The sequence below is a fragment of the Salvelinus alpinus genome, chromosome 32 (genome assembly GCF_045679555.1).
Source record: "Salvelinus alpinus chromosome 32, SLU_Salpinus.1, whole genome shotgun sequence".
Classification (NCBI taxonomy): domain Eukaryota; kingdom Metazoa; phylum Chordata; class Actinopteri; order Salmoniformes; family Salmonidae; genus Salvelinus; species Salvelinus alpinus.
Window position 1 is genome coordinate 6,372,266 of NC_092117.1, and position 15,435 is coordinate 6,387,700.

Sequence of the window (15,435 nt, forward strand, 5' to 3'; positions counted from 1 at the left end):
GATTGGTGGAGTGCTGCAGAGATGGTTGTCCTTCTGGAAGGTTCTCCCATCTCCACAGAGAAACTCTGAAGCTCTGTAAGAGTGACCATCGGGTTCTTGGTCACCTCCCTGAACAAGGCCCTTCTCCCCCGATTGCATAATTTGGCCAGGCAGCCAGCTCTAGGAAGAGTCTTGGTGGTTCCAATCTTCTTCCATTTAAGAATGATGGAGGCCACTGTGTTCTTGGGGACCTTCAATGCTGCAGAAATGTTTTGGTACCCTTCCCCAGATCTGTGCTTCGACACAATACTGTCTCGTAGCTCTACGGAAAATTCATTCGAACTCATGGCTTGGTTTTTGGTCTGACATGCACTGTCAACTGTGGGACCTTAGAAAGACAGGTGTGTGCCTTTCCAAATCATGTCCAATCAATTGAATTTACCACAGGCGGACTCCAATCAAGTTGTAGAAACATCTCAAGGACGATCAATGGAAACAGGATGCACCTGTGCTCAATTTCGAGTCTCATAGCAAAGGGTCTGAAAACTTATGCAAATAAGATATTTCAGTTTTACATTTTTTATAAATTTGCAAACATTTCTAAAAACCCGTTTTTGCTTTGTCATTATGGGGTATTGTGTGTAGCTTGATGAGGAAAACCATGTATTTAATACATTTTAGAATAACTCTCAAACGTAACAAAATGTGGAAAAAGTCAAGGAGACCGAATACTTTCCGAACGCACTGTAACTATCTTTGTTATTCATTATATGAATGCCAGAATGTTAACATGGTACCCTAACCATGCTATATGACGTGAGTTTAGGTGACGAAGGTTAAATGTCGCTATTTTGTCATATTGTAATGAGACGTGTTATTGGCCCAGCCCCCTGGTTCCATTTGTAAATTACACATTCCTGTTTTAATGTAATTGTTGTTGCATCTTCAATTTATTACAACTAATCTTTAGCGTAATCTTCAAAATAAGTGAAACGGCTGAAGGCTTTTAGAAGTGCCACAAGACTAAAATCAAGATCCTTTTAGAAAAATGTAAACGCAAACAAAGCTGAGCTGACAGAGCTGTTCTCTATAACTCATGGTAGTGGAGTCTGAGGAATGAGCTGAAAAGTCTTTCAGAGGAGAAGAAACCCCTTTGGCTTCAAAAATGTACCAGCCTTCATGGCAGATGACTGATGCCTCTTTTCCTCAGTGAAAAGTTGTTACTTACTGGCATCTGGATCATAACTCATCCAGCTAAGGTGCATTGGAACGTTAATCTTGAGCCCCGAGTTGTGCTTTGATAAAGCACGTCTCGAGGTACAGGACATTCAATTGATACAGGAACCAATATGAGAACATCGACACGTTACAGATTGTTTCAGCGGTATATCTTCTCAGGCCAATGTAACTTTGTATTACATATGATAAAATCCGTTAACTTTACTTGAAGAGAATATACATTCATACAAGGCATTCGTAACATCTTTATGAAACCAGTCGTAACACCTTTATGAGTGTTGCGGTACCAGTCATAAAACGTTTTAGCACATTTATTCAACATTATTCACAACAAGTTTTCAAAAATAAAAGTATCTTGAAATAAATCTTTATTTAATTTCAGCATTGTACAATGGAAATGTGATACTGCCACAGTACCCAACCCTCTGTCACACTATTCGCGTAACAGGCTGGGTGCAGCATAGGGTTGGTGATCAGTGACAGTGTGCATTGAGTGTTTTGCATCCTCTCTTGAGATCTTTCAATGCGGCAAGATGCCACTGGGTAAACAGCCATTGGAAGGATCAATATTATCATATTGAATTATGAACTTTTTTTGTGACGATTTCTGGGACAATTTGGATCTGAAGTGAACGGAGTACCTGGCCTACAGCGCCTTCTGGTCTGGAGCACCATTCGTAACCTTCATGTTAGGCCTACATTACGTTTTCTGCCAATAACAGACAGAAACAAGTGCCATTAGAACAACACATGGATTGGGTTGGGTACTGTGGCTGTGGAACTAAAAATGTCAGTTGTACAATGGATACATGAAGATCTATTTCAGTGTTACTGATAACTTTTCGTTCTGTAACGAAAAGGGGACTTTTATTTTGAAAACTCCTGATGAATGATATTGAATAAATGCATTATGAAGTTTGTTATGAATCAACCCATGTTGTACGTCCCCCATCCACACTAGCACCAGAGTCCTTCTGTCTTCTAGTAAGAGCCATAACTACAGTAATATGTCATTACAGTGACATATGTTCGCCTACATTTCAACATTCTGATATGTTTCTGATGAGATAGGTCTGTCGTTGATTATGTGTGAAAAGCCCAGAGTAAAGTTACGGGTTAGTGTCAGGGAACAGTAGTAAGAACACTTGTATTCTCTAGAGCATGTGAAAATGTGATTTATTACCACAATTTATTATACGGTAATGTATCTACCGGGGCTGGGAATTGCCAGGGACTTCACGATACGACATTATCACGATACTTAGGTGCTGATACAGTATGTATTGCGATTCTCAAGAATTTTGCATGTATTGTGATTTGAATCGTGCATTTGAATTGTGATTTGATGTTCCAAACATATTGCTCACTATATGTCTGCTGCAGAGGGACAAGAGAGAGCCACGAGAAAACGAGTTCCGATCAGTCAGGGGAATAGAAGTGCTGAAATAATGCTCGCTCACCATTTCAAAAGAAGACGTAGAACAAGCTATAGGATGAAAAATACAGGCGTCTTGGCGCAGGTACAGCCGACTGGTGCTAGCTAACGCTACCTACAGTACAGTAGCGTTAGGATTTCTACAGTAGCGTTGGGATTTTTACAAATCGATACTTGGATTCAAATATCGATATATCATATCATTCCCCCCCCAACAAATATATTTATTTGTAACTGTATTGATTTTCTTCCCCCATCATTAGTATCTACATCATGGTAATTTCCTGGTAACTAAAAGCATTTTGAAACAACGTGATGATGAGCAGTTTCATTTTCCCGGTTGACGAAGGCTTGATATGTTGATTTGAAGATATACAAATCGGACCAAAATAACATTAGGTCCGCTTGAGCAGACACAGTGAATGAGATTTCAACATTTACAAAATCATCAGATGAAGTGAGCAGATATGGAGAAGTCTGCATGATACTAAAAAAAACCTGGCTCTGGGAAGCTCTTTCCTTTCTATCCCAGCTGTAGATCTATGGCTCGGTGGATATGTGCTGATATGTTGATGGTATTATTGCATCAATTATTTGGCGAAGGGGAGGTCAAACCCACACCAGCTTCCTGTTTCCAGAGAGGCGTGCTTTGTGTTTGCCCCGAGGCCACTATTAAGTAGAATAGGGATCCAAGATTAAATCACACCACTCCTGTCCAACAGAAATACGCTGTTCTCAACCATAGATAGACAACAAGATATTACAAATCGTGCCCAAAGCGATTGCCTGAAAACAAAGGCTCAAGTGACCATGTAACCAGACAGTGACCCGTATAATATGTTGTTACACAATACATCCTTTTGTGTTCTGTATAGCATGCCTAGGATTAGCCTGAAATCAATTAGCATGTAAACAAGCCATACGTGGCGATAGAGAGATGAACAATCAATTCCATGTACATACCCTCGGAAAGTGTCCAATGAGCGCAGTCGTGTTGGTTTTGGTTGGGTACTGTTAACCTCATCCCCACAACCTTGGGTATCATCCTGAACAAAAGCATTTCAGTAAACAAACGTTCATTTTTGGGTGTGCTACTTTACATGACTTAGGCCTTATACCAAAGTACAAGCCAGTGTAATAACCTGTTATAACCATGTCATAAGCTAGTGAGTACAGTACAAGCAGTTATGACTTACATACTTGTTGCACACTACATAAGTTACACCTGAATAAATAAATTCCCTTGAATAATGTAAACAGTACAGTATGTAATGTTCACTGTTGGCAAAAAACGCGATTTTGTTTGGTGGAAATCCATAGTCAAATCATGCTTACTCGATATTATCGCCTCCGCTCGTGTGTAACAAACCCAAAGAAAACTTGAATTTGCAGTTACAGAGTGGAGAAATGAGTCAGATTGATCCAGTTGGACGTGTATGTCTCTATCCTCCTTTCTAGCCTTGCTGAGTAGTAGTTGGCCGCTACGTCCTTGTTTTTTAAAGAGCGGGCTTGGATTACTCTGGCCTGCTGCCCTCCCAGTTTGAATACCCTGGCCTGTTGGCCTCCATGCAGCAGTTTGGAGGGCCAGAACAGGAAGACACTAGCACTAATTCTGTATGATGGATCTGACTGCCATCATGGGAGCATATGGGAGATGAAGGCGTCTTCCTCGAGAAGATGAGAGGACCTATTCATGCTCTCCAGAAATACGCAGGAGCCCGTCAGGCTGTCACGTCATGGACCAAGACAAGATGATAGATACAATGCTTGATCTATCACTAATGTAGGTCTGCTGACTCTGCTAACATTTGTATCAATTATCATATTAGTATCTCACAAATGGCTTAGTGACCGGAGTCTGGAGGCTTTCATTCATTTCAAATGCCTCTTAAACTTAATAGGAAAAAGTGCACGAAAAACATTGCAATGCATTCAGTAGATCAAAGCTGAAGTCGAGTTTAGATTCCAGAGGACAATGAATTCTATAAGATAAGTGATGTTTTGGATGTAGAAACATAATGTATTGCATAGAGAAACATAATCCTGATGTGAGATTTGCGTTGTGATAAGTGAACATGAGTACTATACTTACATCCATTGCATGTTGCGGTCCTTCGCGACAAATGGTCTTGATAAGCTTGGCCGTACAACGCCTCCTGTAAACGGAGAACAAGGAGCTTCAACTGTCAACAGCGCGTCCGTTTGGCTTCAGATCAAAGCATACAGCTTTTAGAAAGTTCACTGTAAAATTATTTTAAAATACAGTACCTGTACAGGTAGGGAGCAACGACACATAGGAGACCAATAAGTGCCAGGAGAAGAGCTGCCACCAACAGAGCTGCACAACAAGATCAAAAGTGGATGAGTCAGTGGAGGGCACTTGCGAATAGGAAGCGGGGGAATGGATCTCCCTTGCAAATTTGGGATATATATAAAAAAATATATAAAACTTTTTTATATTTTTTATAATCCTAGTAAATAAAACTATACAAATAATGAGTTCATAACTGAATAGAGTTTAAATGACCCAAATCCTTTCTGACTGAACTGAAGAGAGAAACCAGACTACAACTTCCTGTGTTACATCACTGCCCAGTCTGGATGTCCATGTCAGGAGAGTTATATACCCCTCTATCAAAACAGGATCTGACTAGGGATACGAGGGCTAACTACCACTTCCAGGCCAGCTCAAACGATTTTCTCCCCATTGTCAGTCTCTAAGCTCCCCAGTGGCTTACTGTCACCCAACCAGGTGACCAGGGGATCCCTCAAGGGACAAACACAGCCCAATATGAAATTCTAGACCAATCCATCACAGAGCAGTCAATCTATGTAATCTAAGGGACAGTAGAGTACAACCCCCCTCAGTGTGCCTGACACCTACTACCATAACCCGTTCAAAGCCACTTCAATCTTTTGTCTTGTCCATTCATCCTCTGAATGGCACACTAACACAATCCATGCCTCAGTTGTCTCAAGGCTTAACAATCCTTCTTTAACCTGTCTCCTCCCCTTCATCTACGCTGATTGAAGTGGATGTCAAAAGTGACATCAATAGGGGATCCTAGCTTTCACCTGGATTCACCTGGTCAGTCTGTGTCATGGAAAAAGCAGGTGTCCTTAATGTTCTGTACACTCAGTGTATGTCAGGGGCCGGGCCACGGAAAGAATAGTGATATTGCCTTCTTGGATAGGTTAATGTGCCAAATTGAAAGATAATAGCCATATAATATACAAATATATAAATTGGCCAAACAAGTGTCATTGACCTATAGAATATGAAAACAGCTATGTAATTAGAGGACTCAAAGCAGAGGGGACAGGAAATGCAGTGCTCCCTGTTTGTCGTAGAGTGGAAAAACAAACACAGAGCCCGTTTAATCCTGGGTTGAATACACACTATGACATCCGCTCTGAACAAAGACTACGCACGGGATCCCTCCTGAAAAAGACCTTCGTGACTCTCAAAACATGGAGAGGGTAAAGTCCTTATCCTCAACATAGAAATGTGATATGAAAGGAAATCATGTCCTGGTTAAAATAATCAAATCGCTTTACATATGTACAGTAGAGTCATCTTCATTGTCAGCTAAACAACTTACAGATCCAGGATAAGTTTCATTTAAACTCAACACTGAAACGGCAATGGACATGGAAATTAGATCCTAAAATGACCTTGAGGCATGTATATTAGTTAGATGAATGTTTATTAATGGTCACTATACCACAAACCACTCAGGAAGCAATATGGCTTAGATTAACCATGCAGGTGACTTGTGGTCTGGGGTACTGTGTGTGCAATACAGTACTAACAACATTAGAGAGTGGACTTGCATGTCCACTGTAATATTCATGGTGTTATAGCTCATGAGACAATTGACATACACGTAGAGTTACAGGACCGCAACACATTCTCTATCACATACTGTATACTGTATTTTAAACATAAATTTACCTCACAAGGCCCAGATGCAAGTCACAACTCAGTATAACGTGAACTTTTTAAATTGCAAAAGGCCAACTCTAACCTGCTCCCTTTAGCCTTTAGCTTCTGCTGATGACCAGCCCGTTAGTTAAAGTTGAGAGAGCCCTATGGGGCATGACTATAATCACTGGACAGTGAAGTAAATGGAAACTGATCATAATGTGGGGGATGCAGTCACACTAGTCACATATCTGCCAGATAATGGCTACTTGGTCTTAACAGTCTGATCTACAACACAATCTCCAGTATTGTTAAGTGGAGTGTACATTATAGAGAGAGAAGCTTTCAAAATCCCATTACGGCTTAATCCCTTCACGCTCCCTAATGTATTACCCAGAATCTCTTTCCTGCACAGAGCACCGACCAAAACAAACAGAAAAGCTTTTATTTTATCAGTTTTCAAGAACGTCCGTCTTATCTAATCGATACGCATCTTGTCCCATGAGAGGAAAGAGGTTTACTTCTCAACAGAAGTGTACAACACAGCTGATGTCTCTTCTTTGCTGTCTCAATTAGGAACTGTGAGGATCCAGTCACAGGCTTAGCCTTACTCCTAGAAGGAGTCAAGTACATTAGTACTTTCTACTTGAAATGGTATTGTCATTTTGCATGTCATCCACTGTACTCGATAATTGTGATGCCACAAAAAGTATATAAAAATGCAAACGGTCCATATCTTAAATAATCTTATCTGTAAAATAAATTTTAAAAATTTGCAACATTTTCTGTCAAAAATAAAATAAAATAATGTTTTGGTAAAGTATGAGTATCTAGTATAAAAAAATGGTGCTGTTCTAAATGTTTTGTTTTCAAAATGACAGGATGTTGTTTTTGTTAACTCACGGAAATAGATGTTATTTGGACTGACATCCACAGTCTGATAGCAAATGACATTGACGGGAGATTCTGACTCTTGGATCCAGACAGAGTAATGGCCAGCTTCTTCATACAACTGACTCCAACTGTATCAACAACAATGCACTCAATAAGGGGAAGACACTCATCATTACATTCATCACCAAAAATGCATGCATTTGATTGTCCTTTTAGTCTGCTGTATCATACATTCACTGGACATTGCTACAGTACACTTGAGTATGAATTTCCCTTTGACCTTAGCGGTAAATGGTCCTTTCCACGCTATGCCCTCTGAGGTTTCTCCACAGAAATAAATGTAGCTTGTGAGGACACCTAGTGTCTATAAGCCAGTAGGGCAGCCTTCAGCTGTATCCTATACATCTCCGGTTTCAACACCCAAAAATGTGCATTACAAGCTCTTATTGATATATCTTGGGGATGACATACTAGCTATCACTTGGAGTGTTTTTTTTTTAAGGGATAAAGGAAATCGATAGTGGCTCAGTCTGGTTAGGGACCTCAGCATTGATCTATAGGAAGCCCAAGACTAGACCTCAGCTGAAGAGGGGAAGAGAAACCTGCCACTGCCTTGTTGTGTGAAACTAGATCCCTTGGAGCAAGTTAAAGGGTGAGCCCCAAATGGAATGCTCTGCCCTGACCTCTTGTAAAGGTCTGATTGTTTATAAATATGGCCACCGCCTCTTCTTGTAGAACGTCTCTTCTGAGGTTTCCACCAGACATGTTTCTTTGCGGGCTTAATGGCTCTTTCCTATTTTATTGGAGTGTCAGCTCCTGTTAACCCCAAAAAAGGCCTCTGATCAATACTCGGCGAGGTAGTTTCGGCAGGAGCATATGTCAGGCTCAGAAAGCAAGTCAGGATTACATTCCCACCCCCGGTAAATAATCGAATGGATTTCCAATGCAATCATTGGAATGCCAATGCAGTATATTCTGCTCTGTGTCAAGACCTGGGAACATTACAGACCTGCAACCTACAAATATCATGCTTCATTCATGTATGTTGCTCATTGATGGCAACACTATCTATGGCAATTGTTATGTATTGCCTAAGTAGATGCCAGGTCAGTCGTATGCCTAATTATGTGTTCAATATCTATAAATACGTTACCTGCAGAGAGTTGTGTTCCTGCCCATTGGTTGTAACCGCAGTGTCAGAGTGAGGACGGTGCTGACCACGACAGATGCATTCTGGGGACCATTTAGAACACTGACCAGGGGCTGGTACAGACACTGCAATGGGGGAGAAAACAGCCTAAGCAGATTCTAAGGCGGCACAGGTCTGTGACGTTTGGTTATGATGTTGCCGTCGAACACACCGTATAACTTTCTTTGTTTCATACAACTATGGAAGCATGATATGCTATGTCATGTAATGTGCACCCTGGACCAGATATACCTAGCATTGTTGCACCTGTGAATGGAGCTAAAATACGCAACTGTCTTTTTACCTAAATATCGTATTGCCTCTCTGAATCTCTCGTTGACCTTTTTTTTACCCTTTTCAACCTTGTAGCAGTAATAGACACTGTACCTTGTAGCAGTAATCAGATGTGTAGAGGACATCAACTCCGGTTGGTAGCTGGTTATGGAACGTAAGACATGCCTGGTCTAATTTCAATGCAGGCCGTCCTAAATACAATGGATTCATAACAATATTGATACTGTAATTTTACAATGACATTAAAAGGCTTGATCTGAATCTTATAGATAAAACAGGCTTTTTAAGACTGGGCCCAGAGTGGGCAAAACATGCCCCTTCCGTTTGAGTTATGTCCCTATATAAAAATAGCAAAAAAAGGTCAAATGATTGAATGACAGGTTGGCGCAAAATCTGTATGCCAGCTTCGCTGTGTCAGCATAATGGACAGAGCGCGTCGGTGTGTGTAGGGGGGCTATGGAAGGTCACTGGGGTGGTTAGGTATGACTCCTTTGGGTTTCCATACAAAGAGGGAAAAAAACACTTCTCATCTGTGGTAGGCTAACACGCCTACGCCTGTGATATTATGATTTATAAGGGTGAGGTCAAGTTTGCCATTGATGCTGCTTCACTCAACTCTGCCTCACTCCTCACCACTACAGAGTTTTGGGTAGGTTCTTAGCTAGCTGAACGAAGAAAGAAAAAATGTCTGAACGATTCAGCGAATGCAACAGTCAACTGGTGGAAGCCCTGTGTGACCTTGACCCAGTGAGACATGACTTTCTAAGATGTGAAAAATGTGAAACCACTGCTGGATCGAAACAAAACAGATTCGGTGGAAGCTGAGTTTAGTGTCGCTCGCCAGTTTTTGCGGACTGAAATCGCCGGCTCCAATGAGGACAAATGGACCCGGCTAGATATCCTGCACCGATTCTCTGGGCCTCTCTCCGCTATGCCGACCGTGCTTACTGACACATGGACTGACTTTAGAGGGGTGTCCACAGCTACATGCGAGAACTCATTTTCCACTTTGACAAATGTGTTCAGTCAGCACAGAAGAAACATGCTACAACCGAGGAAAGCTCATCTAATCCAACTGGCATTTGAAGGGGGTGTTACAAGAATATTTTGGAATGGAATGATCGATTTCTCAGGAAGCATGGCTGCATCTCACTGTAGTAGGCTATGTTTTGGTTATTTGGATCTCCATTTTCCGTGTTTGTTTACGGTTAATGTAACCTAAATATAGACTGTCATGGCTTTTTCGATGAGATATTTAGTTTACTAGGCCTACTTGGTACCACTGTTTTGATCTGTTTGCATTCATTCGTTCACATTCGCAGTTGTGTCGGTATTCTAAGCCAAACTGCTATTCATTATTTTGGTTTGCATGCATGATTAACTAGGCAACTACTTTCAGCATTTAGGTAGCATTATTTTTGGTAAGACAGCTATGTGTATGGCTGCATTCACATAGGCTGTTTGCAATAGGTGAATTACCCTGTCTATCTTGTAGCCTATATTCATTACCAAAACGGCCTTGCTTTAGGATGTAGGGCGCTGTCCATTGTGTTGATACGCCGAAGTGGAGATGCGCTACAGATTTCGCGCCAACCTGTCACTTCAAAAGCACTCAATGGTCTCGGAGTCACAGCATTTAAACTTTATGTTTATTGTGGTATAGCGTGATATAAGCAGAATTCAATGTAATTCCAATCCAAGTACCCCTCCCCCCCAAACATTGTGCCCACTCACCAATTTCAACTGCCCCCCTTAGTCACTTTATCCTGGCGCTGGGTCTGCTTAAGACACTATAAATTAGCCTGGCTGACACGCAACCCACGTGACTACACAGCAAGCTGTGACTCACATCAGGGGCATATAAAGTGCCTTCGAAAGTATTCAGACCCCTTGACTTTTTACACATTTTGCTACATTACAGCCTTATTCTAAAATGGATTAAAAAAAATCCTCAGCAATCTACACACAATACCCCATAATGAAAAAGCGAAAACAGGTTTAGCCGTTTTTGCAAATGTGTTACAAATAAAAAACAAAAATACCTTATTTACACAAATTAAATTGATTGGACATGATTTGGAAAGGCACACACCTGTCTATATAAGGTCCCACAGTTGACAGTGCATGTCAGAGCAAAAACCAAGCCATGAGGACGAAGGAAATGTCTGTAGAGCTCCGAGACAGGATTGTGTCGATGCACAGATCTGGGGAAGTGTACCAAAACATTTCTGCAGCAATGAAAGTCCCCAAGAACACAGTGTCAATCTTAAATGGAAGATGTTTGGAACCACCAAGACTCTTCCTAGAGCTGGCCGCCCGGCCAAACTGAGCAATCGGGGGAGAAGGGCCTTGGTCAGGGAGGTGACCAAGAACCTGATGGTCACTCTGATAGAGTTCTAGAGTTCCTCTGTGGAGATGGGAGAATCTTCCAGAAGGACAACCATCTCTGCAGCACTTCACCAATCAGGCCTTTATGGTAGAGTAGCCAGACGGAAGCCACTCCTCAGTAAAAGGCACATGACAGCCCGCTTGGAGTTTGCCAAATGGCACCTAAAGACTCTCAGACCATGATGAAACCAAGACTGAATTCTTTGGCCTGAATGCCAAGCATCACGTCTGGAGGAAACCTGGCCCCATCCCTACGGTGAAGCATGGTGGTGGCAGCATCATGCTGTGGGTGTAATGATGTGGCGGTGAGTCGGAAGCAGGTGCAGGTGAAACATTTTAATAAAACAACAAAACCAAGAACACGACACAAGGCAGAACGCCGATACACAATAACAATACCAACTGGTGAGTGAACATGGGAGAGTGACATATAAAGGGGAGGAGATGATGAAGGTAGTGGAGTCTAGGTGTGAATCATAATGATTAACAGGTGCGCGAAATGATGAGTGCCAGGTGTACGTAATGATGAATTCCAGGACCGGTGGTTATTACTCTGGCGATGGCATACGCTGGAGGGGGGGAGCAGGAGCAGACGTGACAGTGGGAATGTTTTCCAGCGGCAGTGATGGGAGATCAGTCAGGATCGAGGCAAAGATGAATGGAGCAAAGTACAGAAAGATCCTTGATGAAAACCTGCTGCAGAGCGCTCAGGACCTCAGACTGGGGTGAAGGTTCACCTTCCAACAGGACAACGACCCTAAACACACAGTCAAGACAATGCAGGAGTGGCTTCGGGACAAGTCTCTGAATGTCCTTGAGCCTGGACTTGAACCTGATCGAACATCTCTGGAGAGACCTGAAAATAGCTGTGCAGCAATGCTCCCCATCCAACCTGACAGACCTTGAGAGGATCTGCAGAGAAGAATGGGCGAAATTCCCCAAATACAGGTGTGCCCATCTTGTAGCGTCACACCTCCCGGGTGGCGCAGTGGTCTAGGGCACTGCATCGCAGTGCTAGCTGCGCCACCAGAGTCTCTGGGTTCGCGCCCAGGCTCTGTCGCAGCCGGACGCAACCGGGAGATCCGTGGGGCGACGCACAATTGGCATAGCGTCGTCCGGGTTAGGGAGGGTTTGGCCGGTAGGGAGGGTTTGGCCGGTAGGGATATCCTTGTCTCAGTATGTAAAAATGTAATAAAAATGTATGCACTCTACTGTAAGTCGCTCTGGATAAGAGCGTCTGCTAAATGACTAAAATGTAATGTAAATGTAATACCCAAGAAGAATCAATGCTGCAATCGCTGCCAAAGGTGCTTCAACAAAGTACTGATTAAAGGGTCTGAATACTTATGTAAATGTGATAATTAACTATATTTTATTAGCAACATTTTCTAAAACCAGTTTTTAGAAGAAGGTTTAGAAGAAGGTTGTAACGTAACAAAATGTGGAAAAAGTCAAGGGGTCTGAATTCTTTCCGAAGGCATTGTAGAGACTGGTGTTAGGAAGACTAACTGTAAATAACATGCCTATCACAAAGATGACCATGCAGTAAATTAAATGACACTCATGACATGAGTCATAACTGATAAAACAAAATATATTTTGCAAATCCTCTTTCAAATTATATTTATTGTAAAATGTTTACATTTCATTGTACTTTGGATATGGCAAAAAGTTGCTTAAAACATGGATAGGGTGGTACAGTAAATATAGAAAAGTTAACTGAGATAATTTGATGCTGCGTTGAAAAAAATGATCTAATATGTAAAAACGTAGAAACTCATTTTGTTTACAGTTGGCAAAGTGAAGCCACAGTACAGTTGAAGTCGGAAGTTTGCATACACTTAGGTTGCAGTCAAAACTAATTTTCAACCACTCCACAAATGTCTTATTAACAAATTATAGTTTTGGCAAGTATGTTAGGACATCTACTTTGTGCATGACAAGTAATTCTTCCAACAATTGTTACCAGACAGATTTCACTTAGAATTCACTGTATGACAATTCCAGTGGGTCAAAAGTTTACATACGCTAAGTTGACTGTGCCTTTAAACAGCTTGGAAAATTCCAGAAAATGATGTCATGGCTGTAGAAGCTTCTGATAGGCTAATTGACATAATTTGAATTAATTGGATGTGTACCTGTGAATGTATTTCAAAGCATGCCTTCAAACTCAGTGCCTCTTTGCTTGACATCATGGGAAAATCAAAAGAAATCAGCCGTGACCTCAGGAAAGAATTGTAGACCTCCACAAGTCTGGTTCATCCTTGGGAGCAATTTCCAAACGCCTGAAGGTACCACATTCATCTGTACAAACAATAGTATGCAAGTATAAACACCATGGGACCACGCAGCCATCATACCCCTCAGGAAGGAGACGCGTTCTGTCTCCTAGAGATGAACGTACTTTGGTGCGAAAAGTGCAAATCAATCCCAGAACAACAGCAAAGGACCTTGTGAAGATGCTGGAGGAAACTGGAAAATGCTGGAGGTATAAAGTATCTATATCCACAGTAAAACGAGTCCTATATCGACATAACCTGAAAGGCCGCTCAGCAAGGAAGAAGCCACCGCTCCAAAACCGCCATAAAAAAGCCAGACTACAGGTTGCAACTGCACATGGGGACAAAGATTGTACTTTTTGAAGAAATGTCCACTGGTCTGATGAAACAAAAATAGAACTGTTTGGCCATAATGACCATCGTTTTGTTTGGAGGAAAAAGGGGGATGCTTGCAAGCCGAAGAACACCATCCCAACCGTGAAGCACAGGGGTGGCAGGATCATGTTGTGGGGGTGCTTTGTTGCAGGAGGGACTGGTGCACTTCACAAAGTAGATGGCATCATGAGGGAGGAAAATGATGTGGATATATTGAAGCAACATCTCAAGACATCAGTCAGGAAGTTCAAGCTTGGTCGCAAATGGGTCTTCCAAATGGACAATGACCCCAAGCATACTTCCAAAGTTGTGGCAAAATGGCTTAAGGACAACAAAGTCAAGGTATTGGAGTGGCCATCAGAAAGCCCTGACCTCAATCCAATAGAAAATTTGTGGGCAGAACTGAAAAAGCGTGTGCGAGCAAGGAGGCCAACAAACCTGCCTCCGTTACACCAGCTCTGTCAAGAGGAATGGGCCAAAATTCACCCAACTTATTGTGCGAAGCTTGTGGAAGGCTACCCGAAACGTTTGATCCAAGTTAAACTATTTAAAGGCAATGTTACCGAATACTAATTGAGTGTATCATGTAAACTTCTGACCCACTGGGAATGTGATGGAAGAAATGAAAGCTGAAATAAATCATTCTCTACTATTATTCTGACATTTCACATTTTTAAAATAAAGTGGTGATCCTCACTAACCTAAAACAGGGAATATTTACTGGGATTAAATGTCAGGAATTGTAAAAAAAAAAAAACTGAGTGTATGTAAACCTCCGACTTCAACTGTATGTACAGCGGTTCGTATAGGAATTGTTTATGACTGTGATTCAGTGACATGGATTGAGTTTGCAGTACTTCTATAAATGCATAACATTTGCAGTCCTATACATTTTCTGTTGGACAGCAAAATAAGACCACCTTTAACACTCCTGAATTAAAAACACTCACCTGAACACGACTTTGCATCAAGCTTTCCTTCATTTCGTCCAGTTGTAAGAAAGAACACACACAGGACCTGTGTGAGGATTCTTCTAGGCTCCATTTCCTACGACAAAAACAATTCCACTGCAACTCATCTTTATGACAGCTACAGACATAAACAGGGTTCAAAGGGCACTATGCGTGTAGAGTTGTCTCATTTCGTTTGGAGTCTCTTTGGGATCCGATTGAGAGGATAAGACGGCATAAACAGTCACATACAAAGTTATGCTTATAATGCATTATGAAGAGGGCACTCATAGGACATTACCCAAAGGTTTTACCCACACATTTGAAACTCATGCAATATGAACATGAATGTGTGCGCTGTTAGTATGGTAGCCGGTCGATATTGACACCGCCTCCATACTGAGTCAGTTCCTTTAAAAAAAATTGAGATTCCATTGCTGTACAATCTTACACCCAAAGATACACAGATGAGAGGGAGCCACATTCTA

At 41.7% G+C, this 15,435-nt stretch overlaps 1 protein-coding gene across 1 annotated transcript in view; it reads right to left on the reverse strand.

Annotated features, from left to right (window-relative positions):
* Positions 1–15,228, reverse strand: part of LOC139562272 (heparan-alpha-glucosaminide N-acetyltransferase) — a 39,494-nt gene extending 24,266 nt beyond the window's left edge. Inside the window, exons 1-7 of the mRNA XM_071379831.1 lie at positions 14,948–15,228; positions 9,049–9,146; positions 8,626–8,747; positions 7,482–7,600; positions 4,922–4,991; positions 4,746–4,809; positions 3,617–3,699 (exon numbers count right to left, since the gene is read on the reverse strand). Coding sequence (XP_071235932.1) covers positions 3,617–3,699; positions 4,746–4,809; positions 4,922–4,991; positions 7,482–7,600; positions 8,626–8,747; positions 9,049–9,146; positions 14,948–15,041 — 650 coding nt within the window. The 5' untranslated portion in view covers positions 15,042–15,228. The remainder of the gene's footprint in view (positions 1–3,616; positions 3,700–4,745; positions 4,810–4,921; positions 4,992–7,481; positions 7,601–8,625; positions 8,748–9,048; positions 9,147–14,947) is intronic.
* Between the last annotated feature and the right edge of the window lie 207 nt (positions 15,229–15,435).